This window comes from Podarcis filfolensis, assembly GCF_964270895.1.
Source record: "Podarcis filfolensis genome assembly, chromosome: 15".
Lineage (NCBI taxonomy): Eukaryota > Metazoa > Chordata > Lepidosauria > Squamata > Lacertidae > Podarcis > Podarcis filfolensis.
The window spans coordinates 15,343,363-15,371,067 of record NC_139618.1 but is presented as its reverse complement, the minus strand read 5'-3'; the positions used below and the strand labels follow the sequence as shown (position 1 = coordinate 15,371,067).

General features: G+C 48.9%; 1 protein-coding gene across 3 annotated transcripts in view; it reads right to left on the bottom strand.

Annotated features, from left to right (window-relative positions):
- LIMK1 (LIM domain kinase 1) overlaps positions 1-27,705 on the bottom strand; it is a 37,009-nt gene that overhangs the window by 8,689 nt on the left and 615 nt on the right. The window contains exons 2-8 of one of the 3 annotated variants that reach the window (XM_083588192.1): positions 25,678-25,774; positions 7,819-7,957; positions 6,141-6,250; positions 4,852-5,046; positions 3,144-3,249; positions 2,381-2,556; positions 1,002-1,185 (exon numbers count right to left, since the gene is read on the bottom strand). In XM_083588192.1, the coding sequence (XP_083444318.1) occupies positions 1,002-1,185; positions 2,381-2,556; positions 3,144-3,249; positions 4,852-5,046; positions 6,141-6,250; positions 7,819-7,957; positions 25,678-25,774 (1,007 nt within the window). Of the gene's footprint in view, positions 1-1,001; positions 1,186-2,380; positions 2,557-3,143; positions 3,250-4,851; positions 5,047-6,140; positions 6,251-7,818; positions 7,958-18,018; positions 18,123-22,346; positions 22,582-25,677; positions 25,775-27,705 lie in introns of those variants that run through there. The other 2 variants (XM_083588191.1, XM_083588193.1) reach the window with 2 other exon arrangements.

Here is a 27,705-nt window from a genome sequence, read left to right as displayed (position 1 = left end):
GTTGTGTAGGCTCCTATTTGTTATGTGCAAATGGCTTTAGATACCTATTAGGTCTTACCATATAGCATATATTCAACACAAAAAAACAGCGACAATTTGTTGTTGACAAAGGACAGCTGGACATATAAAGGGCCCCATTACCTTCAGTAGCTTAGGGCCTCATCAAACCTAAATCCAGCCCTGCCCACTCTTCATGCCCAGAAAGGAAGCTCAAAACCTTTAAACATCATTAACAGTATTAGTGCATCTCATGCGGGGGTTCAGTTCCAAGGGTTCCACAAATGCATGGAAATCATGCATACCCAAACCTTTGGAGCCACCCCACAGCTAGCGGGGAAAGGGGAGGAGACTCCTCCGTTCAGCTGGAGCACTGAATGGGCATTGCCCAACCGCAGCAAGGCAGACAACTTAAAAGCTCATTTTGTGCCAGGTAGCTGCCAAGCGGAAACAGCACGAAAAGAGCTTTTAAGCTCTCTGCCTTGCTTGGGGGGTGGGGGGCAAGGTGGGCTCAGCATGTGGGATCTGGAAGGCTGGGGAAGCCCACACGAGATCTCACAGGAGCTCAGATGGCCCCACGAGATCTTGTGCGAGCATCCCAGAGTGATGTCACAGCATGTTCATCATCAGTAATAAATAATAATAATAATAATAATAATAATAATAATAATAATAATAATATTTTATTTATACCCCGCTCTTCCCGGTTCAGAAAACCGGGCTCAGGGCAGCTAACAACAAATTTAAAACACTTAATTGATGCAACAAAAAACGGCATAAAATACAGTATAAAACGTGAATAACCATAAATTCAGAATTCAAAATCAATTTAGGGGGGAAATCCATGCAATAAACATTAGATGATCACCAGGGCTAGCTGGCTAAATTAGTCCTATTTGGGCCAGCGAGGAGGCCAGGGGAGAATCAATGAGTTGCCTGGGGTTGGTGTGATCGAGCCATGGGCAAGGCCCAGCTGGGAAAGGGCAGAGAGGGCACACTGGTACCTTGATTGCCTGCCCAAAGCAGCCCTTGCCCAAGACCTCGCCGTGGATGAGATCCGAGGGGCGGAAGATGCGGTGAAGCCGAGAGACGACTCGGAGGGACTCGGAGCGCCCAATGTCCTTCCGCTGCGAGGCAGGGGAGCCCAGGGAACTGGAGCAGGGAGATTTGTCGATGCTGCAGCTTCTCCTAGGAGGATCAAGGCAAGAAAGAGAGAGGGGGCATCAGCAGGGGCACAACAGAGGAACGATAGTGGTCACTCCTGCCCTCTTGAAAGGGGAAATGTGGGACCAGTTTACCTGCAAGATCACCCCAATTGCGCCCACCCAACCGCTTTGGCCCTGTACCTTCAGAGAATGTTTGAAGCATATTTTTTCTCAAAGATTTCTGGGCAACACAGCTGGGAATTGCAGTTCATGTACTGGTTACCCAAGATCAGATTACCACCATGTGCTCTATGTGGGGCTTGCTGGCACCTGATCCGGAGGCTGAAGATAGTGCAGAATGCTGCAGCACGGTTGCTGACAGGAGTGAGGCCTTGCCAACATGTAACACCTGTGCTCAGAGATCCACACTGGTTGCTGATTTGCTACCGGGCCAATTTCATGGCGTTACTATTAGTATACAAAGCCCTTAACACTTTAGGAACAGCTTACCTGCGAGGTAGCCTTATGCCCACTCGACGGCCTCGCTCAGCGGAAGTGGCCCTGTTACAGGTGCCACATCATAACCATTCCGTATTTCTAAGCACTTGATCTTTTAGTTTGGCAGTGCCTACAACTTTGGAACTCCCTGCCTAATGAAGTCAGGCAGGCGCCTCTGCTGCACTCTTTTCAGAGCCTGCTAATTTTTATTACTGTATATATATTTTTTGCTCAGACAAGCTGACCGGGATGTTTGGAAAGTTGGTGTGAGCTTCTATCTGTTCTTAGTCTATTGCTGTTTTAACTTTTTGTATGTCCTATCTTGTTATTAATTCCTCTTGTTGATAAAAACAACATAAAAATAAGGAACCAAAGAAAGACGGGAGCCGAAATAAGAGATATATGAAAGATTGGTGGTGTTTCAAATTTTTGATTTTTTTGTATATCTTGTAAAAGCTTATAAGTAAAATTATTTTTAAAAAACTAACATTGCTGATAATTTGATTGTTTTATATTCTTCGTAAACTGCTTTGCGCATTACTTTTTACAACCAAGCAGTGTACACATTTTGCAAAAAGGATAAAAAAAGAGCAGGTACAACCCTGCCTCCGGCGTCCCCCAACCTGGTGCCCCCCAGGTTTGCCAAACTCCCACCATCCCTGACCCATCATTGCTCAAGTGGTGGGGTACAGGCATACCCCCCCCGATTTAGGGCTGGCTGCTTAGCCTCATTGCCTTACATAACGGAGCGCTGGCGGATGGCGGACGGTTCTGGGCAGGGGGTGCGGCTGGGGGAGCGGAGGGGGCTTCGCAGCTCTGAGAGGGGGCTGCCTCCACCGCTCTCCAGCATGTCGTGCGGGTCGTGTTCGATGGTGAGCTGCAGCAGGCGGCTGGTCTCCTGGATCAGAAGGTCAATCTGCAGAGGGGAGACAGTAAGGCAGGCCAGGTTGGCATGAATAAGCGACTTCTTTGCAAGGTGCAGAGTTAAACTGTGGAACTCCCTGCCACTGGGGGCAGTGATGGCCACTAACCTAGATGGTTTTAAAAGAGGATTAGAGAAATCCGTGGAAGAGGAGAGGGCTACTGAGGGCCGATAGCCAGGATGGCTCTGCTCTGCCTCCACAGTCAGAGGCAGCGATGCTTCTCCATACCAGTTACTGGAAATGGCAGGAGGGAAGAGGGCTCTGGTGTTCAAATCCTGCTTGCTGGTTTCCCCTTAGGGCATCTGGCTGGCCACTGCAAAGATAGGATGCTGGACTAAACGGGCTCCTTTGGGCCTGAATCTACCAGCCAGGTTCTTCTCATGGAACCTCCAGGTCCAGAGGCAGTCTATCTAGATACCTAGGGATAACTGGCCCTGGTGAGATCAGGATGCTGGACTAGCTGGGCCAATGGCCTCTTCTGATGTTCTTATGGGGAGCCCAGATGTTTCCCGGCAAGGCATGGGATCCAGCAGTTACGTTCTCAAAAGCATGGAGGAGGAAAAAAACCCCAGAACATCACCTCGTCTAGGGGGACATGCCGGATCGGCGTGCCATTGATCTCCAGGATGCGGTCGCCAACGTGGATGGAGTTCTTCATGTCAGGACTTATGCAGTCTGGGTTCAATCTGTTTCCAGGGTGTTGGAGAGGGAGGCAAGAAAAGGGTTATTCCAGGCTGGCATATGGGGACATCCCCTCAAACCCAAGTCCCAAAGGAGCAAACCAGACTCCAGAATTCCTAGCAGAGGAAAAAGCAGGACCACAATGTCACAATGCATCAATCTCTTATTTACAATTGACCAGGCTGGAGCCAGGGTGGACTTTGGTAATATTTGCAAAATATTACAAAATTTGCTCCTCTGTAACTATTTCATATTTTCACAATAATTCCTTTTGGTGCAGTTGTTTTTTTAATGGATCTTCTCAGTAAGGTAAAGGTAAAGGAACCCCTGACCATTAGGTCCAGTCGTGACTGACTCTGGGGTTGCGGCGCTCATCTCGCTTTACTGGCCGAGGGAGCCGGCGTACAGCTTCCGGGTCATGTGGCCAGCATGACTAAGCCGCTTCTGGCGAACCAGAGCAGCGCACGGAAATGCCATTTACCTTCCCGCCGGAGCAGTACCTATTTATCTACTTGCACTTTGATGTGCTTTCGAACTGCTAGGTTGGCAGGAGCAGGGACCGAGCAACGGGAGTTCACCCCGTTGTGGGGATTCGAACCGCTGACCTTCTGATCGGCAAGTCCTAGGCTCTGTGGTTTAACCCCTGATCTTCTCAGTAGATACCCATATAAATAAAGGTGATATTATTGTTGTTGTTGTTGTTGTTATTTTGTGCCCTCTTGGCTCGGCATCCTGTACAGGGGAACCACTCGCGCTGCTGGAGCCTTGAGCTCCAATTTCACTTGACATCCAATGGATATTTCATATATTAAGTGCAGTGTAGTGCTTAGAATGCCAGACTAGGATCTGGGGGACCAGTGCTTGAATCTCCTCTTAGCAATGAAACTCATTGAGTGACCTTGGACCAGGCACTGTCTCTCAGCCTAATCAACCTCACAAGGTTCTTGTGAGGATAAAAAGGGGAGCAGGAGAACCACGGGTGCCACCTAGAGTTCCTTGGAGGAATTGGTGGGATATGCATGTAATAATACACAAGAAGAAAGCATGTTAACCAAAAACACCTGATAATATTTGATGGCATTTGAAAGATGGCAAATCATGGTATCCAAAATTTCGTAACAGCCGTATAACAGCATCTATCTCTTAATTTCGTAACAGCCGTATGGAATTCAGAATTCCATAGTGTCTGGAGAAGGCCACACAAATGCATTAGACAAGACAGCATGGAATGGTATTCTGGTATCTGACATGCAATGGTAATTTAGGATTTGACATGCAATGGTAATTGAGTGTTTGAGAGCCGACAGCATATGAGATTTCGCATCTGAAGCCTACTGGAATTGCAACAAATCAGCAGGCACTGTGAAGCCTAAGAACATGCAAATTTCAAAATGCTGCCTGTAAAATTTCACAGGAAAACACAATAAATTTAAAACTGTGTTTGAAATGGGAAGCTTTGGTGGATTTCAAGTTGTGTTGGCTATTATTCACTGGAACGATCAGAATAAGAAGGCCGTGGAGGCTGAGTGTGGGCAGTTCCTTGAGGTGAACCACATCACCTGAACAAGGGCAAGACAAGAGCCTGACGCCTGGCGGGCTGTACTTACTCTCTGACGCGGACAGTGTGTGGGTGCTCTGAGCCTCCATGTGGAGCCTCGATGGAGACGGAGAAGCCCCTCTTGCCATCAGAACAGGCCGGGATGGAGACGAGGGTGACCGTGTGCGGGATCCGGGTGCCGGGGGATTCTGGGAGCAGCTGGTCCATCACTGGCGTCACCACCATCTGGTAATAACAGTGTCCGCTGTGGCAGGGAGGAGGAGAAGGGTCAGGTGCTAGGGAAGTCATTCTCAAACGGTGAGCGAGCTCCGAAAGTCCCAAGAGAAATGGAGTGAACTGCGTAACTCGAGGCTCCTGAGATGTTCCAACAGGTCTCCTCCAAATGAGGGTTCTAGATCAGGGTGAGGGAAACCAGGCCTCTTTGCCTGGCACTCTGCCTGGCACCCTCCTTGAGTGTGTCTTCCTGGCTGGAAATGTGCCTTTGAACTCTTATAATAATAATCATCATCATCTGTTTATTTGTATGCCACTTTTCCACAAAATTGTGCCCAAAGTGGTTCACAACATCTCATGTGATCACTTAAGTACAACGGTTTTTTAAAAAAGCGTATCAGAAACTATTAGAAATAATAATATCAATCAATTAAAAATAATAATAATAACCCATATGCATTTTATTTGAAGACGTAATTTAATTCCACACTGTCCCTGGCTGCCCTCGATGTTCAAGAAGCTGTCTATGTGACAGGGTTGCTGTGTTCTGGTAAAATATCCCAGTACCAATAGTTTTGGAAATAGCACAAAACTGCAGCCTAGAGAAAACAAGCTGCACTGGTGTTACTGACTTGGATCAGTAAATTAGCTAAAGTGGAGAAACCGGTGTTGTTTTGCATTGCAATTTACAAGTTACATAATGACCCTTGTTTCCCAGAACAGCTACCAACCTAGTTGGCTTTAAAAAAGGACTAGACAAATTCATAGAGGAGAGGGCTACCAATGACTACTAGCCACCTCCACAGCTGGAGGCAGCAAAGCAGCAGGAAGGAAACCACAGGAGAGGAGAGGGCTCTTGTGTTCGAATCCTGCTTTCAGGCTTTGCTTTGAGGAATCTGGTTGGCCACTCCAAGAGCAGGAAGCTAGATTAGATTGGCCATTGGCTTGATCCACCAGGCTCTTCTGATGCTCTTCTGATATGGGACAAGGCTCCACAGCGGAGCCTGAAATCTCTGGTGGCAGCTTGCAATAATGAAAGCTGTCCCTTTGGTTCTCTCTGCCTGTTTCCTGCCCAAGCACTGCCCCCCCCCCCCGCAAGTGAGCCCAGCTGTTCTCCCCTCTCACCAGTAGAGCTTGGACCGTTCCACCAGCGCATAAGTGTCTCCATCGCCGATGAACGCCCGGCAGTTCAGGCAGCTGAAACATTCGGGGTGATATTTTTGCTCTCCAGCAACCTAGGAGGGAAACAGACACGTGTACAGTGGTGCCTCGGGTTAAGTACTTAATTCGTTCCGGAGGTCCATTCTTAACCCGAAACTGTTCTTAACCTGAAGCATCACTTTAGCTAATGGGGCGTCCTGCTGCCGCCGCGCCGCGCCGCCTGAGCCTGATTTCTGTTCTCATCCTGAAGCAAAGTTCTTAATCTGAGGTACTATTTCTGGGTTATTGGAGTCTGTAACCTGAAGCGTATGTAACCCAAGGTACCACTGTATTTACATATTTACATCTCTTCCAGTTCTCTAGTTCTATGGAGAGGGGTTTATAAATTCTGAAACAAACCAACAGGAACCAATAGGGAGCCTCACCTGGCAGTTGCAAGCTAAATTCAAGCCACACCTACAAATGGATAACTTTGGAGGGGCTCACTGTCAGTGCTGACCAGCTGATCTGCACTGACAGCAAGCCCTGCTTGGTCCGTTTGCTTTTGAGTCTGGATTCAAACTGCACCTGCAAAGGCACATATCAGGAAAGGCTCACTGTCGGTGACATATTGGAATCCAGGAGCCCTGCAAGTCTGATCCTATAGGGGGCATGTAACCCCCTCCCAGAACACAACATAAGACCTAATTCCCAGAACTATGACACCAGGTGACGTGCAGGTGGCTGTGGTTTCAGTTAAGAGGTGACTTGGAGGAAATAGGAACCACTCAGTTCCTTTTCGGCCTCTGTCTTCTTCTGCTAGGGGAACTATGTTCAGCCTGGGAAATGCAGAACAAAGAAGTCTAAAGAGGGGCTTGCAGTGGGTTATTTCAGAGCCTCTTCTGAGCATTTTTGGAGAGAAGGTGAGGGACTGGGAGACTGGAGATGGGCAAAAGGAGTGGGATGGGATTGCCCTTGCTTTTCAAAAACAGAAAAGGAAAACAGCTCTGGGAAATTCAGGCAGGCCAACAAAATGGCTATACTGGGCGAAATTCTAGGGCAGGTGGTTAAGGAGTCTGTTTGGGAGCATCTAGAAAATAATGTGTTGATATTAGAGGCTAATATGGATTTCTCCTGAGGGATGTGGGTGGCGCTGTGGATTAAACCACAGAGCCTAGGGCTTGCCGATCAGAAGGTCAGCGGTTCAAATCCCCATGACGGGGTGAGCTCCCGTTGTTCAGTCCCAGCTCCTGCCAACCTAGCAGTTCAAAAGCACATCAAAGTGCAAGTAGATAAATAGGCACTGCTCCGGCGGGAAGGTAAACGGAGTTTCCGTGCGCTGCTCTGGTTTGCCAGAAGCGGCTTAGTCATGCTGGCCACATGACCTGGAAGCTGTACGCCAGCTCCCTCGGCCAATAAAGTGAGTTGAGTGCCACAACCCAAGAGTCGGTCATGACTGGACCTAATGGTCAAGGGTCCCTTTACCTTTACCTTTATGGATTTCTCAAGAGGAAGCCATGGCAGACGAAGCTTGCCTCCTCTTTTGATGCAGCGACTGGTTTGGTAGATCATGGGGATGCCAAAGACATAGAATGTCTTCATTTCAGCAAAGTATTTGGGCTAGAGGAGATCCCTCTGCTCTCTCCTGGACCCCCTTTCTTACCATAACGAGCCCTTTGGTGATCTGCTCTGAGCAGCCGTGGCAGAGCTCCCCAAAGTGTGCCCAATAGTCCTTCTTGCAGTAGAGGCGTCCATCCTTCTCGTAGTACTGGTGGGAAAGGGACGCTCCACATTCGCAGCACCTGCAAGGACAGCAAGAGGGAGAGACGTCAGGCCCCGGGACCCATATTTATTAACTCATTCCATGACGGCTTCCAAAAAGTGAAAATAACAGTAGACTAAAAACAGATTGAGGCTTTCATCAACTTTCTAAACATCTGGATGGGCTTGCCCAAACAATAATGTTTTTAGCAGGCGCTGAAGAGGGTACACTGAAGATGCCTGCCTGATTTCAAGAGGCAGGGGGTTCCAAAGTTCAAGTGCTGCCACACTAAGATATAGATTTCTTACAAATGCAGAACGGGTATTATATAACCGCCAACACTTCTTCGATGAAAATAGAGATGTCCTATTTAGCAACAGTGTGGAGGGACACGGGTGGCGTTGCGGGTTAAACCACAGAGCCTAGGACTTGCCAATCAGAAGGTCGGTGCTTTGAATCCCCACAACGGGGTGAGCTCCCATTGTTCGGTCCCTGCTCCTGCCAACCTAGCAGTTTAAAAGCACGTCAAAGTGCAAATAGATAAATAGGTACCGCTGCAGCGGGCAGGTAAATGGCCAGAAGCGGCTTAGTCATGCTGGCCACATGACCCGGAGCTGTCTGCGGACAAATGCTGGCTCCCTCGGCCTATAGAGCGAGATGAGCGCACAACCCCAGAGTCAGTCATGACTGGACCTAATGCTTAAGGGTCCCTTTACCTTTTTTTATTTAACAACAACCACCACCACCAACAACAACTAATAATAATAATAACTTTATTATCTATGTCCCAGCCACTCTAGGCAGCTTCCAACATATATAAAAACATAATAAAATATTAAACGTTAAGAAACTTCCCCATACAGGGCTGCCTTCAGATGTCTTCTAAAGATTGCATACAGTCGTACCTTGGAAGTCAAATGGAATCCATTCCAGAAGTCTGTTCAACTTCTAAAATGTTCGAAAACCAAATTGCAGCTTCTGGCTGCAGGAAGCTCCTGTAGCCAATCAGAAGCCTCAGAAGCCCCGTCAGACGTTTGGGTTCTAAAAATAGTTCGCAAACTGGAAAAGTTATTTCTGAGTTTGCAATGTTCGGGAACTAAGCTGTTCAGAAACCAAGGTATGACTGTAGTTACTTATCTTCTTGGTTCAGCGGTTACATGTTCCCTATGCTCTAACATTTTCCCGATGAAAATAGAGATGTCCTAAGGAAAAGCAGGACATTCCAGGATCACATCAGAAACCAGTACAGCTTCTGTACATCCGGGACTGTCCCTGGAAAATAAGGACACTGGGAGAGTCTGGTATTATGTGGCACTTGTAACAATGCCAGTTCTTCAAATCAAAGCAGGCAAATGGATATAGATGTGGTAAGGCGATCTCACAGGTAAACTGGTCCCAGGTTGTTAAGAGCTTTATATACTAATAGTAACGCTTTGAACTTGGCCCAATAGCAAATTGGCAAGCAGTGCAGTTCTTGGAGCACAGGTGTTATATGCTGCCAAGGCCTTACTCCTGTCAGCAATCATGCTGCAGCATTCTGCACCAACTGTAGCTTCAGCCTCAAGCATCTTAACAGACGGCCATTGCCCTCAACTGAGCAATGTGTGCACAGCAGCCCTTCCAAAAGTTTGGAGAAAGATTGAAATGGTCCCTTTGAGTCAGATCCACTTAATATTGAGTTACTGTAATGCCCTTCCAGCATGGCATAGTCGTTCGGTTGTTGGACTAGGACCTGGGAGGCCAGGGTTCAACTCCAGACAGCCATGGATGACCTTGAGCCAGCCATACTCTCTCTAACCAAGTTCTCAGGGCTGTTTTAAGGATACAATGGAGATGGGAGGAGAACCTCCATCATGTAAGGCAATGGAGTTCCTTGTTGGAAAGGTAGGATATCAGGGCAAGAGATAAAATAAATCCCCTCCCTCCCTAAGCTTGACTCGTGGATTTCAGGCTGGGCATTTGACTGATTGAGGAAATGATTGACTCAGCGGGTCAAATAACGGTCAATACATTTTTCAAAGCATTAAATTGACTAGGACAAAGGGGAATCCTCTCATTGTCAGCTGGCATGATCCCTGGGCTCATTACAACATCCAGAGGATTGGGCCCATCATAGTTCAGCACTATGACCAGCCAGATGCCTGAATGAGAGATCCAAAAGCAGGAGCTGGATGCAATAGCAATGCTATGCCAACTTGCAATTTCCAGCAATGGGCATTCCGAGGCAACGGAGGTCAAACACAGCTGTCACAGAATGTATTACCCTTCTTGGCAGATATCTAAAACACTTTTTCTATATCACTTAATTGTTGGGGAGGTTGCAATAAACTTGGTACCTATTATCATTTATAGTGGTGCTGTAAATGGGCACGAGTTTTTTGTGGTTTTTTAAATAAAAAAATGGCAGATGGTTATTCCTAAAGAAACCATGGTTTATTGTCCAAAATTAAATAATTGGTCTCATATATGATCTTGGCAGCTCAAACAGTAACTGCAACTCAATGGAAAATGGCCCCAAATCTTACACTGGACGTTTGGTACCTTTCGCACTGGAATAATGGAGAAAATAACACATAATTTGAGATTTTCACATGGATTAGAACCTCCAGACACTTTTTATATGATTAGGCATTGCATTATGACGTCTACAGCAGAAACATCATTTTCATGACAATCCTTGTCCCCAAGGCAAATCAGAAGCTAGACTTAATAATCAGAAAACGCTAATATTTTTTACTTGGACTTTGTTATTTTAGCCCATGTGCAAATGTACTTATTCTACGTGCCTATTTTATAGTTTTGTTTGTCGTCTTTGAATTCTCATCTGTTGTTATCACCGTTCTCTCTGTTTTATATGCATTATAACAGAAACAAAAAGTCTTCACCAAAAAACATGGCCAGCATGGAATGATCCTTCATGAATTTGTCTAATTCTCTTATCCAGCCATCACTACCTCCTGCGGGAGTTCCGTAGCTTAACTACGCACTGTGTGAAGACATACTTCTACTGCAATCTCCAAACACTCAGCTTCGTTTTAAAATGACTTCCTGAGGTTTGTGGGAGGGCTAACGGTTAAAGGCAAAGCAGGAGCAATAGAAGAAAAGAGAAGAAAAGAGAAGAAAAGAAAAGAAGGCAGTTTTTATGGGAAGCTGTGGTAAGGAGACAGAGGTGGCTCAGCTCTTCAAAAACTCTGAACACTGATGAATATTTGGTGACGTCTGACAATCCGGTTGTGACTGCCAACCACATTCAAAATATATCCACCGTGAAATTGTCTCTTTGGCACAGAGGTTGGTGAATCCCTGGCAACCCTGAAAGGCTGGTGGGCCTGTGGAAGAGAGAGGGGCTAGGTGCAGTTTGTTTGCGGCAACAAAGAGGCGTCAAAGGCTGGCAAAACAAGGCCAGGGATCTGAACATGTCACCCAAACTGAAAGTTCAGGGAAGTAACTCTACTTTCCACCCTTATGAACCTCCGTCAAGGTCATTTCCTGGCTTGCAAAAGAGCTGTGACACTTTTCTGGGTGAGTTCCCCAACAATGAGGAGGCAAAACTCACCCGAAATCACATGTCCTTTGGGTTCGGAGGAAAAGCCCCACACAGTCCAAATACTGTAAGAACTTTCCTTACACCAGAAGGTCAGACGTGATGGTGGCTGGAACCCATTGAGACAGGATAGGGTAGAAGGCAGAGAACCCAACAGAAGGGGGGTACCAGAGCAGATTGCAGGCAGAGCAAACTGTCTGCCGTCAAGGACCAGCTATTACTGGGAACAGCTGGGTTTTTCTGATGGTGAGAGGGATGAGCTTCTCTGTGGCAATGATTCTGCCTTGCATGCGGAAGGTCCCAGGTCCAATCCCTGGCATCTACAAGGCAGGACTGGGAATATTCCCAGTGTCAAGGACTGGTTGGAGGCAGAGGAGTGGAGGCACCGGCTAGGGCACCCCCCCAAGGGAACTCCCAGGGAAGAAGGCTCAGAGCCAGGGGATTGGTGGTGGGGTGACCATGAGTGGTTGGAAGGAGAAGAGGAAGCAGACGGTGTCAGAAGCTGAAGAGGCAACAGGGTTTAGTGAGCAAGAAGAGACTGTGGCAGAGGGGTTCAGAGGCAGAGGCAGAAGCAGAGGCTGGGGACGAGGAGGGCCAAGAGGCAGAGATGAGGCAGGCTGCTGAACAAGCCAGGGAGTCTTCCCCTCCTGCGATCAGCTCCTGTCCCTGTGGGTCTCCCAGAACACACAGAGACATGAAAAGAGCAGAGAAGAGATTGGTTGTGCACAGGCGCAGTCTTAGTCTCTGATTGCTTGGGGGGACAACCCTGGAGAGGAGCGGACTTAGGCAGCTGTGGGGAAGGTGGGGACCTTCAGTCCTCACAACAGCCTCAGTGGGGCAAGACCTACTGGGAGGAGTTGGTGGGATTACAGTGGTACCTCGGGTTACAGACGCTTCAGGTTACAGACTCTGCTAACCCAGAAATATTACCTCGGGTTAAGAACTTTGCTTCAGGATGAGAAGAGAAATCGTGTGGTGGCGGCTCAGTGGCTGTGGGAGGCCCCATTAGCTAAAGTGGTACCTCAGGTTAAGAACAGTTTCATGTTAAGAACGGACCTCCAGAACGAATTAAGTTCTTAATTCCACTGTACAAGGCCTGTGTATTTTGCTTGCTGTGAATAGAGAGTTAACTTCATTGACACTGGGTGTTTTACTGCTGACCTATGCTTGACTGCGGCTCAGTCTGGAACCATGGAGAGCTGCTGTCCCATCAGTGCAGACAACACTGAGATGGATGGGCCAATGTTCTGACTACATGACTCTTGGGATCCCTTCAGACTACTATTCTATGATTTGTATGTTCCTTTGGGGTGCTCAGTTCTAGACTTCTGGGAGACTGAGGTGTGTGTGTGTGCGTGCGCACGAGCTTTCTCCACCCCACCATCTCACCCAGTGTCCTTTTTCAGACTGTGGTCAGCTAGAAATCTCAAAGATCCCCCAAGCAGGCAGAAGGATGGCAGAGATCCAGGGTGGGCAAAAGCAAATGCTTCTTCACATGCAGCATGAAACCACAGAGTTGTAAGGGATCCCCAAGGGCTTTCTAGTCCAACCCCCTGCAATGCAGGAATTCACTGGTGGAATTCCCTGCCACAAGAGGTGGGGGCAGTCCTTGAAGAGACTCCAAATGGGGATCCTACAGATTAATGGGAGTGAAGGGGATTGGTGTGTCTGTGTGTCCTGTTGGTGGCTAAACAGAACTTCCAGAGTCAGGGGCAGTCTAGATGCCAGGGATGAGGATAAAAAATGGGTGGTTCCAATCCTTCCTTATGTATATTTTGCATGGGAGGAACCAGGCAGGGCTGAGCTAACGGCTGGTGGGGATTTCTCCTGAGGAAAGGAGGAAGTGATGGGCCAGATTCATTTCCTGTTTAGGTCTGACAGGTTGCAAAGCCACTGTATGTGTTCTCACGCCATTGTGGCACGGGATCAGCAACAAGCTACAGAAACGCCCCCTTACTGGCACCTCCACAAGGGCAGCCTTAGACCCAGCCCTGGGGGGAGGCCCAGATCCCACTTCAGGACAGATGAAGGGTGTGCCAACTTCCCAAACCTTCCCAGTCTAACCATCCTGGGTCCTACCTTATTCCAACACGGACAGAGCTCTCAGTGCACTTTCATTTTTCTACCAGGACCCCTTTTTAATCAGCAGCTAATTGCATCATTATTAATTATATTCCAATCCTGACCTTTTTCTCGGGTCCTGCTTGCAGGTTTCCCCAAAGAGGCATCTGGGAGAATGGGATGCTGGACTAGATGGGCCGCTAGCGTAACCTAGCAGGCTCTTGTATTCTCTAACAGCCTTTGCTTCTGGCAAAGTCCCCCAGTTATCCCAAGGGCATTTCCCACTGCGTCTCCTTTTAGCTGCTCTCTGATTCATTCTCGGTTTGGAGATGCCAATCTGAAAAGGGAGAAGCTGGGCTCAGGTGTCTCCTGAAAAGTGGCCACCTGCAAAGGCTGGTTTTGCCTCTGTCTGCAACGCTCCTTTTGTCCTTGAGCACTCCGTTTACATTTGGGTGTCAAATGTCCCTCCCGGCTTGTCCTCCCCCCTGCTTCTGGCGGATCAGGGCAGCCAAGCAGGCATCCCTGGGGACCCACTATCACCCTTCAACTGAGCAGAAAGGCTGCTATCGGCAACCTCCCTCCTAAGGTTTACTCATAAATCCTGCAAATCTGAAGAATGGTCTAAGAGTGTGAAAAGAGCCCTGCTGGATCACAGAATCAGGAGGGGCCCAAAGCTGAACCCCCGTGATGCATCAGGCCACAGACCTTTCCAGTCCAGCATCTTATTCCCACAGGGGCCAGCCGGATGCTTATGGGAAGCCCCAAAGCATGACAGAAACTCTCCCCATTTATGATAGTGTTATCCTCCATGAATTTGTGTACTAGGCCCTGGTTCCCATCCAACCCTGATGGAGCAACTTGCTCATGAGGAGCTCTCCGTGGTTCTGAAACAACTGACCCGACTTGCCCTGGGGACTTCTCCAGGGAATCAGAACTGGATTGATCTAGCCCCAAAGGTCCTCTTCTCTGACCAGCAGCTAGTCTCCAAAGTCAAGCTGAGATCCTCTAGAATGGCTGTGATTTGAACCCAGGACCCCAGGTTCTGCATAGTGAGTTGTGACCTTTTTGTTTGTGAATCGTTTTATTAGCCTGGTGACACATGTTTTCTTTCTATTACCTCCTACAGCAGCAGGTCTTTTAATTATCAGGGAAAGTATTTAATTATAATTGTTCTGAAAAGGGTAAGCCTCAGCACCTTCCACATGAAATATGACATATGTTGTGTCCAACACTAGTCCCACGCAAAATAGACTCAAAACAGACACACTGAAATAAAAGAGTATATTTAACTTAGGCCCATTGCTTTTGATGGGACCAATTCAAGTAGAACTCAGTTGGATCACAACCATTCAGCCAGATTTACAGAACCGCACCACCCTACATCTCTTTACTTGGAAGTAAGGCCCACTGAGTTGAGCAGTGATGACTCTCATGCAGGAGACCAGCACTGGGCAATCATATAGTTATGCCAACCCTTTGGCCAACCTAGATCCTTCCAGCTGTTTTGGACTACAACTCCCATCAGCAGCGGAACCAGGGGATGAACATACTGTCCTTTGAAACAGCTGGAAGGCCCAGGTTGGCAAGAGGTGGAGTTAGCTGAACACTCTACAAAGGTGGAGTACATGGTTCTCCCCCTCCTCAGTCAACTCCCACAACAACCCTGTGAGGTAGGTTAGGCTGAGAGAGAGCATGACTGTCCCACAAGGTCACCCAGTGAGCTTCCTGGCCAAGTGGGGATTAGAACACTGGTCTCCAAGATCATAGTCCAGGGCTCAAACCACTACACTACACTGCCTCTGACAATTACAAAATAAACTACAGGTGTCACTGGCAATAAAAAGGTCCACCTCCCAAACTTAGGGTGCACACATACATCTGTGCTTTGCAAGCATGCCAAGATTTAGAAATGAAACTTTCCAGAATATGGCAGAGGAAGAGGAAAAGGCTTCTGGACCGGCCACTCTCTGGGAAAACACTTGCCTTGATTTACTAATCTGCCACCTTCTTACAGTGCAGTTAATTTCCATGTCTACATCATTTGGGGAGGGAGAGGGAGGTCTTTGCTTGCATCAGCGCCACCTAGGCCAGCCACGATTCCCATTGTCTGAGGCCTGCCTCCTTGTGGCTGCCTCGCCGGCTGGCCAACCAAGTACGAACCCTGGGAGCGGTGAGCCTGCAGCAGGAGTTTCTGCGGAAAGGTATTCAGTGTGACTCAGCCTGCCGCTGGTGCAATGGATTTACGTGACAGGAGGCATCCGCGCAAGCTGTCGTGCGAAGCTCTCTCTCTCCCCCCTCCCTTCCTCTCTCTTCCGGTAGAAGAAGCCTGCAATTGCCCCCTCCCCAAGGACAGAAACTACCCTGAGGGGACCAGCCTTTTGAGATAAGCCTCCGTGTTCACTGGTGAAGTTACTTACACGCCTCTCCTAGCACGAGGCACCTGCAGAAGGATGGAGCCACCCAGCAGGTGTTCTGCACAATAGCCTTGCACGCTGCGGGTGCCACCCCGGCTGACCTCACGGAGGCAGTGACCCCAGATGGCTTTAAAAGAGGATTAGACAAATCAATGGAGGAGGAGGAGGGGGCTCTCCATGGCTACTAGCCAGGGTGGCTGTGCTCTGGTGAGAGGCAGCAATGCTTTTGAATAGCAGTTGCTGGAAACCCCAGGAGGGGAGAGGGCTCCTATCTTCTTATGCACCCCGTTTCATGGTGTGAACGTGCCAGGAATCAGCTGGCATTTGGGGGCTCCATCACAAGCCAGCAGCGACCCTCATGCACCCCTTGATCCCTCCCAGTGGCCCCGGGCAGAGAGGGTCTTCCCGGACTCTCCATCCCACCCCCATGAAAGAAACGCTCATGCCAGAGGGGGAGATTGAGTTGGTCCATGTGTCTCTGGCTTGTGTGATGAGGCTCCATTGCATCATTGCTGCTCAGCCCCCTCCTCTCCTCCCCACCTCATTTCCAGAGTGAGGAGGGGAATGCCAAAGCAGCAGTGACTGACGTCACCTGCAGGGGGGCCACCCCATTACATCACCCTTGCGGAACTTCCCAGCTCAAACTCTAAGCAGGGAGAGAGGGGAGCCAATAGCAGAGCCGGCTGGGTTTAACCCATGCCTGGCTACCAAACAATGGCTATTCTGGGTTTCCTGGGATTTAGCAGGAGCATACAAACCTAAGAGTAAGAAGCAGAAGAACATAAGAATTGAGAGCATAGTGCTATTTGGAAAGGTTCTCTGATTTTATTGTTAATATTCCTGTATACTATTTTATTTTTATTATTTTGTACAGCATCTGCTTTTTATTCGCTGCATTGCAGGGGGTTGGGCTAGATGACCCTTCGGGGCCTTCCAACTCTACAGTCCTAGCATTCTGAGATTTAGGGCTCATCCACACTTTTGCTTGCCCCGTATTTTGATCGCCTTGTGTCCCAATTAATCCCCCCGAGGCCAGAAGCTTTCCTCAATGTTCTGCAGCTGTGCCTTGTGGAAATCCAATCTTACCTGCTGAATCAGAAGCACAGTAAGCAAAATGTCTCTCCAGTTTTTTCCACGCATCTGATGAGATCTGATTCAGCAGGTAAGATCTGATTTTCACAAGGCACAGCAGTGGAAGGGCGATAAAAGCTCTCAGATGCAGTGGAATTAATCGATACACAATCCAATCAAACTATGGGTCAAGTTAAAGTGTGAATGAGCACTTATTTGGTTTTTGCCTTTGCCTTTTGCCTGGTACAGTATATTGCTTGATCTTTTTTTGTGCTGCATTTGACCTACGCTTTGTATTTTGTTGTGAGATTATACTTGATAATGTATGTTGATTAGAGTTTCTGGCTTTTTTTGCATTGGAACTCCATTTTCGAACATCGGAAGAGCCTGCTGGATCAGGCCAATGGCACATCTAATCCAGTATCCTGCTCTCACAGTGGCTAGACTGTCACTCAGCAAGCAGAATCCTAGCACAAGAGCCCTCCCCCTCTGCGTTCATAGGCATTGCTGCCTCTGTGGAGGGTAGAGCACAGCCATTGTGGCTTTTAGCAAATGATAGCCCTCTCCTTAATGATTTTGCCTAATCCCCTTTCAAAGCCACCCAAATTGGTGCCCATCTCTGCCTCTTGTGGGAGTGAGTTCCACAGTTTAACGTTGCACTGCATAAAGAAGTTCCTTTTATCTGTCCTGAATCTTCCAACATTCAGCTTCATCGAATGTCTAGCGTTAGAGGAAGAAGGAAAACTGTCCTCCATCCACTTTCTCCATGCCAGGCATAATTTTGCCTATTGTGTTGCCTCTTACTCGCCAAAAAAAGTCCCAAATGTTGCAACCTATTTCCCCCCCCCCCCCACAGTACTGGACCTCCGCTTTGTATAACGTTCTGAGACTCTACCCTGCTGTATCTGAGTTCTGTTTTCCATGCGCTGATCTGAAATTCTTTTGAATATAAGTCGTTCGAGATATTATTATTTTAAAAAAATTAATGAAAGCAAAATCCACCACACCTACCTGAAGAAAGTGGTGTTCAGTGATAAACTTCCTCTGAACATGGCGGGTCCATTCCTAACGGCCATAGGGAATAACGGCAGCCCTGTTGGATCTGAGCAAAAGCACCACCCAACCAGATGCCGCTTGGAAGTCTACAAGAAGCAACTGGTCTGTGGTAGCCTGATATCTGGCATCCAGCATCCGCTGGATATCACTTTCACTTCCATGCAAAGCCCACTCACACTTCCTTGCTAGTGGATGGCCTCCTTCCCCGTTCCTCGCCCTCCACACCACACTAACTTGCACATAGGTTGCAGCATTTGGGAGTTTTTAAGTTTAGAGAAAATGCAAGTAAAAGAGGCAACCTGATTGAAGTTTATAAAACTATGCCCGGCATGGAGAAAGTGGATAGAGAAGAGGTTCCCTTCCTCTCTCACAACTGTAGAATTCGTGGACATCCAAGGAAGCTGAATTTTGGGAATATTCAGAACAGACCAAAGACTATCGTGCTCAGGCTGTGGAACCCACTGGAGGCAGCAAAGGCCACCAACTTGGATGGCTTTCAAAGACGACTGGACAAATTCAAGGAGGAGGAGAGGGATATCAGTGGCTCAGTGCAACATCGCAATGTAAAATAAGATAAAATAATTTCTCAAAAGGCTGTGTGGAGACCCAGTGTGGCATAGTGGCTAGAGTGTCAGGCTAGGAACTAGAAGACCAGGGTTGAAATCCCCCCACCAGCCATGAAGCTTGGGCTCTGTCCCTGCCTCTCAGCCTGACCTACCTCACAGGGTTGTGGTGGCGATTAAATGAGGCTGGGGAGAAACATGTATGCCAACTTGAGCTCCTTGGAGAGAGAGAAATATGGGGTGTCAATGCGATAAATAAATTATGTGCATGCCATGAGAATCCAGAGGATTGCAAGCACTCATGAGCTCATAGAAGTTAGCTCCAAGCAAGTAAATGTTCGGTTCCTTCCTCCTAAAAACAAACAAACAAACAAACAAACAAACAAACAAACAAACAAACAAACAAACAAACACCTTTCCTGTGAGGCCTACAGTTCAGGCCCCTTCATTGCTGTCCACAACAAAATGGAAGCTTGAAAACATGAAACTGCAGCCGCTCGAAGTTCTCTCTTGTCTCCCCTTCCTTATTATCTGCCTTGCCGCTTCCCTCTCAAACACAATTTAATTTGTAAGCTTCTGGGGGCAGGGAAGCCTCTAATTTTAATGTTCCCTCCATTAAGAGTCACATGGAAGACTCTGTACATCACACGTGCCCTTTTCATTTGACTGCAGCTCAGCTTCTGGCAAAAAAACCAAGACACTCATCTCACTCTCTGGAATTTGACATCATCAGTTACGTATCTAATTATGTAACAACATCTTTCTCAGTTGTTGGGTTTCCTTTTGTCGAATAAGTTTTATGACAACAGTGACCAGTCTTCTTCCCAGATCTCCATCTCTTATTATGGACTGGTATTATACCTGAACACGTTTGGTCCTTAGCTAAAAATTTGGCCTCACTCCCCCTCCCACGCTGTGTGTGGCCCACAGGTTCTGTGTCAAAGTACTCTTGTGAACCACTTGGTATGAAGAGTTGGACGACCCTGGCCTAGAGGAACCAAACCTAGTCACTTCCATTTTTCAGAGTCTGCCCTGAGGGTTAATGCAGAAAAGAACCCACCAGGCCCAGCCATTTGGGGTTTCAATGGGATTTCCAAAAACCTACCAAGGAAAATCAGCATTTAAAAGGAAGCACAGTCAAAATCAGGTGCTGTGAAAGGAAAAGGGTCTGCTCCCAAGCCATGGACTCTGATAGCTGGACTTCCTCTTAAAGGTTTAAAGTTTAAATGAGGTTAAATGTGGGACACCCACCCAATATGAGTTTTGGCTTCCTTTTGGAATGAGGAGGGGAAGAATCATGCATGGTACCTTGAGCTCCTTGGGGGGAAAGGTCAACAACAACCAGTACTACTACTACTACTACTACTACTACTACTACTACTACTACAGTATCTCAATTCAAAACGGCATCAGATGGTATTCAAACATAGATGGAAAAAATGCACCTCTATCTCAGGCACTATCATGCCACAATGGGGAAACATTATCCCAAGACATGTCCAAACACATAGAGAGCGAGCAGGCAGGCAGGCAGGCAGACAGACAGAAGACAAACAAGCTACTTTCCAAAATATACACTAGGTTAATCAATCAATCAATCAATCAATCAATCAGCACTATTCGTTTTGATGCAAAGGAAATGCAATGCAAACAGAGGAGAGGAACACCACCAGTTACATATCATTTGCAGACTGAAAGCCACAACAGTGAATGTGGATAGCATTCACTGGACTGATTTCTGTCCCACACAAGGAACAAATCAGCAGACACTGGCCATTTTCTGCTCCTGTTTCCATTTCCTTCAGAATTCCACCTTGCCCAGGACCAGTGATCCTAATAATACGAGACAGGATGTTGACAAGAGGAGCCCAAGCTTGCCTTTCTTTCTCCACCAAGGACAATGAAAGGTGACCTTCGCTGGCACGTGCTGGCAAGTGGTAGCCGCTGATCTGGAAATAGAATCAGAAGCTGCAAAACTCTTCCAGTTTGCTGGCACTGAGAAGCTTCTACGAGGCAACCAGGAGCTGGCAGCTCCCTGTTCCCAGTCTGAAGAAAACAGAATGGGATTTCACATCCCAGAGTGAAACACAAATTCGTTCCACCTTCCTTTTGCCTCGGGTCAAACCACGTACAGCAGGTTTGGGAAACCATGCAGAAACCTGCTGGACCTCTTTATCCCAGGCGCAAGTGAGCCGAACAGACATGCCCCACCCCCCTGACCATTTCAAAAGAAGCACTGCTGCCTATAACTTTAGGTGGGGATGCTTCTGAATCAGAAACCAAATGCAAAGACAAGCCCAACAGGGATCCTCCATTCTTGCTTTAAAAGACAGTTTTAATACCATGGAGAACCAGCCAACTAAATCAAACCTCCATGCTCAGAGGAAGTGTAACTTTGGACACCAGATGCTAGAGACAAAGAACAACAGGAACATCAGAAAAGCCTGGTGGATCAGGCCAATGGCCCAGCTATTCCAGCATCCTGTTCTCACAGTGGCCAACCAGATGCCCCATAGAGAAGCCAGCAAGCAGGACTTGAGCACAAGAGCCCTCTTTCCCCCTGCAGTTCCCAGAAACTGGTATTCAGAAGCATTATTGCCTCTGACTGTGGAGGCAGAGCATAGCTACCATAGCTAGTAGCCTTCAAGAGCCTTCTCCTCATCCATGAATTTGCCTAATTCTCTTTTAAAGCTGTCCAGGTTGTTGGCCATCACTGCCTCCTGTGGCAGGGAGTTCCACAGTTTAACTATGCACAGCGTGAAGAAAGACTTTCTTTCCTCTGTACCAAATCATCCAGCAGCTTCATTGGATGTCCACGAGTTCTAGTGTTATGAGAGAGGGAGAAAAACTTCTCTCTATCCACTTTCACCACGGAATCATAGAATTGCAGAGTTGGAAGGGACCTTGACGGTCCTCTACCCAAACCCCTGCAATGCAGGAATATGCAGCTGGCCCATGCGGGGATCAAACCCACAACCTTGGCATTTTTAACACCACGTTCTAACCACCTGAGCCACCTTCAGCATGCCATGTGTCATTTTATGAACCTGGTCCATGGGGTCACAAAGAGTCGGACACGACTAAACAACTAAACAACAACAACAACCATGTCACCTCTTTGGGCTTGTCCACATTTCCGCTTGTTCTATGCCAAGGACTGCAAATTAGTTTTGGAGGATATATCAATATATCACCCAACCCTAGCCAGCGGTTCTCACCTGTGGCCACTAAATCAACCTTCCACATTCAGAGGCAGTGTATCTTTCAATATCAGATGCTTAGAGCCAATGGGCAACAGGAGCACTACAGTCATACCTCGGGTTACAGACGCTTCAGGTTGCGGTTTTTCAGGTTACAGACCACCGGAACACGGAAGTACTGGAACGGGTTACTTCCGGGTTTCGGCTGCCGTGCATGCGTAGAAGCACTAAATTGCACTTTGCTCATGTGCAGAAGCACCAAATCGCAACCCGTGCGTGCACAGATGCGTCACTGAGGGTTCTGGATGCTACGGGTTGCGAACGTGCATCCCGCACAGATCATGTTCACAACTCAAGCGTCAACTGTACTGGGAAGCTTTCCAGAGGCGCCTAGCTGACCACAGTCAGAGGCAGTGCACTGAACCAACCCAACCCAGCACCTGGCCCAGCTAGTCAGCTTTTATCTCCTGCCAACTCTGAGTTCAAATCCTGCATTTCATCATTTCCGACGGAGACTTACTTGGCTCCTGCTGTCAGAAAGTGGTTGCTCTTGAGCACGGCAGCCAGCAACGGGGTCTCCTCCTTGGCACCTGCCCACTGCTGGTGCCTCGAACGTGGGCAGAGGCAAACCCTTCCCTGCCTGCCCTGGGCAGCCATGGGCGGAGCCCGGCCCCCAAGATAAGCCCCCGAGTTCGCCAGCTCTGACCCCGAAGAGTAGCTCCTCACTGCCATTGCAATTTGCGCCGCTCTGCTCTGCTCTGCCTCGGAAGCTGACTCCAGCCAGCCCAGCCCCAGGGCAGGAAGTTGTTCTGTAATCACAAGGAGGGGAATTTCCTCTGTGACTGCCGCCTCCATGCAGCATCGGGCCTCTCTCTCAGCCGCCCCCCTGGGAGTCACGTAGCTATCTTTGTCAACAGCCCTGCGCAGATGTGCTCTTGCCACAGCTGGGAGGCCGGAGCACAGGCCTCTCTCTGCACCGCCTCTTGCATCATCGAGCCAGCCTGCGCATCGTCCATCTCAGAGGACACATGCAATTTCAACCCACATCCTTGCCCTGCTAGCTGGTGGGGGGAGCACCGATGCCTGGGCATCTCCCCAGCATGCAACAGCTGTAAGAACGTGAGAAGAGCCTGATGGATCAGGCCAAAGGCACATCTGGCCCAGCACCCTGTTCTCACAATAGCTAAATGCCCCTAAGAACTTGGAAATCTAGATAGACTGCCACTGGGCCTGGAGGTTCCATCAGGACATAAGAAGAGCCCAGAGGCAGAGGATAGCTATCATGGTTAGTAGCCTTCTCCTCCATGAATTTGTCTTTTAAAGGAATCCAGGTTGGTGTTCCCCACTGCGTCCTGCAGGAGCAAGTTCTGCAGTTTAAATGCATGTCCTCAGATGGATCACAGACGCGCCCGTTTGTCCTCAAGCCAGACTCCTCCAAGCAGACTCCAGTGCGAGTGTGAGAGAAGAGCTATTTTATTCCCTGCTGAGGGAGGCAGCCAGACTTTTAAAAGTGCACAACCCCAAAGCAGCCAGGGTCGGGGCCCAGGGAATCGGCTCCGAGCTGGACGTGTGAGGAGTGTGTCTCTTGGAAGGAGAGCCAAGTCTCTGTGCTTGCCAGATGCCACCAGCCATATTGATGGCTGCCCAGAAGGAGGAGGGGGGGGGGAACTGTAAAGCCAAGAATGAATGGAGCAGCCAAGCTGTTGGGGAAACAGATGATCAGCGGAGGAAGGTGGCTCTCGTCTTTCGCCCCCTCCCCACCAGGCACCTGGAACATATGCTGGAGGGGAGAGGGTATGTTTAGCCTGGAGGAGAGCAGACCGAGAGGTGCAAGCAGGATAGCTCAGTTGGTTAGAGAATGGTGCTGATAATGCCAAGGTTGCAGGTTCGATCCCCGTACGGGACAGCTGCATATTCCTGCATTGCAGGATTTGATGATCGTCAGGGTCCCTTCCAACTCTACAATTCTATGATAGGCATCTTCAGAAGAAGTCTACTGTCCAGATCTGCCCTGGTCAGACCCCACCTGGAGTGCGGTGTGCAGTTCAGGGCACTGCAGTTTAAGAAGGCTTTTGGCAAGCTGGAAGGTGGGCAGAGGAGGGTGACGGAGATTATCAAGGGTCCAAGCCTTTGGAGGAAAGGTTGAGGGCATTGGTTATATTTAGCCTGGAGAAGAAAAGTGATATGATAGCCATCTTCAAATATCTGATGGACTCTCACTGGGAAGATGGAGCCAGTTTCTTTTCTGCTGCTCCAGAGGGCTGGACCCGGACCAAAGGATTCAAATAGCAAGAAAGGAGATTCTGACAAGGAACAACTTTCTGACCATAGGATCTGTTCCACAGTGGAGGATTCTCCTTCCACAGCAGTGGATTCTCCATCACTGGAGGATTTTCAACAGAGGTTGAACAGCGATCAGTCAGGGGCTCTTTAGCTGCGATTCCTGCATTGCAGGAGTTGGGCTAGATGCCCTTCCAACTCTACAATTCGAGGTTTGCATGATTCTTTGGTGCAGAAGGAGCTGCTCAAGCTGTCCCAGGACCAGGCCACGAACCTCCTTGGCGGGAGAGCGCTGGATCTCGTTGCTCACACCAACCCGTGCTAAAGAATATTCTAAGGGTGGGGGGGCACTTCCTTTCTGGCCAAATAAGCAACGGTGAACATAGGAAGAGTCCTGGGATGGCTCAGTCGAAAAGAAGCCGATTTCTAGTCCAGCATCCAGTCCTCACAATGGCCAACCAGACACCTCTTCCAGGAAGCCCATAATCAGGACCTGAGTGCCAGAGCAACCCTCTCCCCACTTGGGATCCCCAGCAAGTAGGATTCAGAGGCAGACCATAGTCATCGTAGCTAATAGTCATCGACAGCCCTTCTGTCCAGTCCTCTTTTAAAACCATCCAAGCCGGCGGCCATCACTGACTCCTGAGGCAGTGAGTTCCATCATTTAACTATGCATTGCCTTAAGAAGGACTTTCTTATGTCTGCCCTGAATTTCCTAGCATTTCTCCTTTTTCTCCAAGGAGCTCAAAGGTGTGTACATGGTTCTCCCCTCTTCCCTCAATTAATTCCCACAACAACCCTGTGAGGCAGGCTAGGCTGAGAGGCAGCGACTGGCCTCCAAGGTCACCCAGTGAATGTCATGACCCAGTGGGGATTTGAACCCGGGTCTCCCATGTCCTAGTCCGATAATGTAACCACTTTGCAAAACAGCCTCTCTTGAGATGTAGCTCTGGCCTAGTTTGCACACCATGGAAAGTCAAGCTAGCTAGCTAGCTAGCTATTGATTGATTGATTGCATTTATAGCCCACCTTTTTTTCCTCCCAGGTTCTCCTGCCCACAACAACCCTGTGAGGTAGGCTAAGCCAAGAGGCAGCGACAGATTCAAAGTCATGACCTAGTGGGGATTTGAACCCTGGCCTCTCTCAGGTCCTAATCCAACACTACCGCTTTCTAAAGGAAAAAGCCCCAGATCTTGAAACTTTTCCTTGCTCTAATAACCGCCTCACTGCTTTCTGAAACTGTGGTTCTCCAGATCGGAACACAGGAAGTCAGACCACTGGCCCATCTAGCCCAGTACTGTCTACACTGACTGGCAGCAGATCTCGAGGATTTCAGACAGGAGAATCTCTCACCATTGGGGATTGAACCTGGGACCTTCTGCACTCAAAGCAAGTGCTCCATCCCTGAGCTATAGTCCTTTCCCCTAGTTTGCAGGACTACAACTCCCATTGTCCTTGACCTTTGACCCTCCTGGCAGGGCCTGATGGGAGATGGCAGTTCAGAAAAGCAGCTGGGAGGATGAAGGCTTTGCACCCTACTGGTGACAGCTGCCCTACCAGAGCGGTCCTACCTGAAGCAGTCGGTGTGCCAGTCCGCGTTGAGGGCCTGCAGATACTGGCCGTCGTAGATACTGTGGCTGCAGCTGGCGCATATCGGCAGATCGCTTCCTGGAGAGGGAAACAGAGGTGGGGGCAGGTTGAGTGGAGGGGGGTCATCAGCACAGCCTGGGCTCTCACTGCAGGATTTCAGTTTTTGCCCAAAACCAGATGTAGACCTACAAACAGGGCCCTTGTCTGCACGACATTTTTAAAGTGGTATAGTACCACTTCAAACTGGCATGGCTTTCCCCGAAAGAATTCTAGGGACAGCAGTTTTGGCCTTGAGGAGCTACAGTTCCCAGAGCCCTTAACAAACTACAGATCCTGGGAAGCCAAACAGGCTTTCAATGCATGTTGGATGTGTGGTGTGGCCTCAGAGAGGAAGGAGGGAGTCAATGCATACCACATATTTAAAGCAGTCCAAGACCACTTTAAACAGGCACGGCTTCTCCCGAAGAATCTTGGCAACCATAGTTTGCTAAGGATGTTGAGTTGCTTTTAGAAATACCCCTATTAGCCCCCACTCCCGGAACTACAATTTCCAGAGTTCCCTGGGAACAGGGATTGACTGTCAAACCACTCTGGGATTTGCAGTTTGGGGAGGGGAATAAGGGGTCCCCTAAAAACCCTCAGCACCCATAACAAACTACACTTCCCAGGATTTTTTTGGGGGAAAGGCATGACTATTTAAAGTTGCATGACGCTGATTTAAACGTATAGTGCAGAGGCACCCCAAAACTCCAGAGGGGCTGTGGGTGATTTCTCTCTCTCCCCCAGAATGCACCTCATCCTCCTGTGCCCCCCCAGAATAGATTTGTTTGAAGCAGCGCTCAAAGAAATGCAGCACTCACACTGAATGAACAAGGGTGCCTCTGAGAACACACAGAATAACTTCCGTAATCCGAACCTGAAGCATGGCTCCACCAGGAGCCTCATCTTTGTTAACTCTTGAGAGGGGGCATGGGGGGGGGGTAATGGCAATTCTCCTGCACCCAGCTGCTCACAAATGCCCAGAGGCCCCTAGCTGAGGCTAGCCCTATGACCTCCTTTCCCATGGCTGGTGGCCACAGATCGATCTCCTGTTTATATAACAGCAGGACTGTCCCCTACTTCACTCCCATAGATTGGGGGGGGGTGTGGAGAGGAGTGGCAGGGAAACCAGGGAGGCATCCCTAGAAATGGAGAACAGAATGGGGGGGGTGTGATAATTTTTTCCTTGCACCCAGACTCTGAACCTGTTTTCAGTAGCAGGCCTCCATGCTGTAACAATTACAGGGGAGCAAGGGTGTCTTGGAGCACGCACAGAGAGTGCTTTCTTTTTTCTTTGTAACCACAGCATGCCCACCCTCTTCTGGACCCAGATGCCATTGGGGTTATGAGGATCAGAAAGATGATAGGATTTGTGGGGCGAGGGGGACACCCTTCTTCCTGCTGTGAATGAGCATTTTATTCACCCTATCCTGTTCCACCCGTTTGCAAAAGGAGAATTCCCACACTCAGGAAAGGCTCTATGAATCCTCAACTTTCAGTAAAGTAGCGAAAATATTTGCGAAAGGAAGTGGGAAAGCATGGATCCTAGAATCAACCCCGAAGTCTTTTATCCAAACCCCACTTTCTTGCATTCCGGTCAGACGAGACTCCCTTGCCTGCGGCAGGAGGTCGGGAGAAACAGCACCCTGGACAGCACCCACCGGATGGGCACCGGATTAACCTCCCCGCCCCCGCCTCCTGGGGTGAGTTGAAAGCGCAGAGACAACGGGCTGGAGGTGGGGAGAGAGGAAACGCGCTCTGCACGTGCTCAGAGACGCGCTCCCACTTAGTCTGCGCACGCCCGTTAAGGCGAGTGAAGGGGCTAAGTAGGCCTTGGGGGCCTCTCCCAACCTTCCGAGGACCACTCCACAAGCCCCACTAGCGCACGCGCGTGAAGTAGATCTCTCCTTTCGCCCCCACCCCTGCCGGCCTCTTGCACGTGTGAATGCCTGCCACGCGTGCAATGCAGC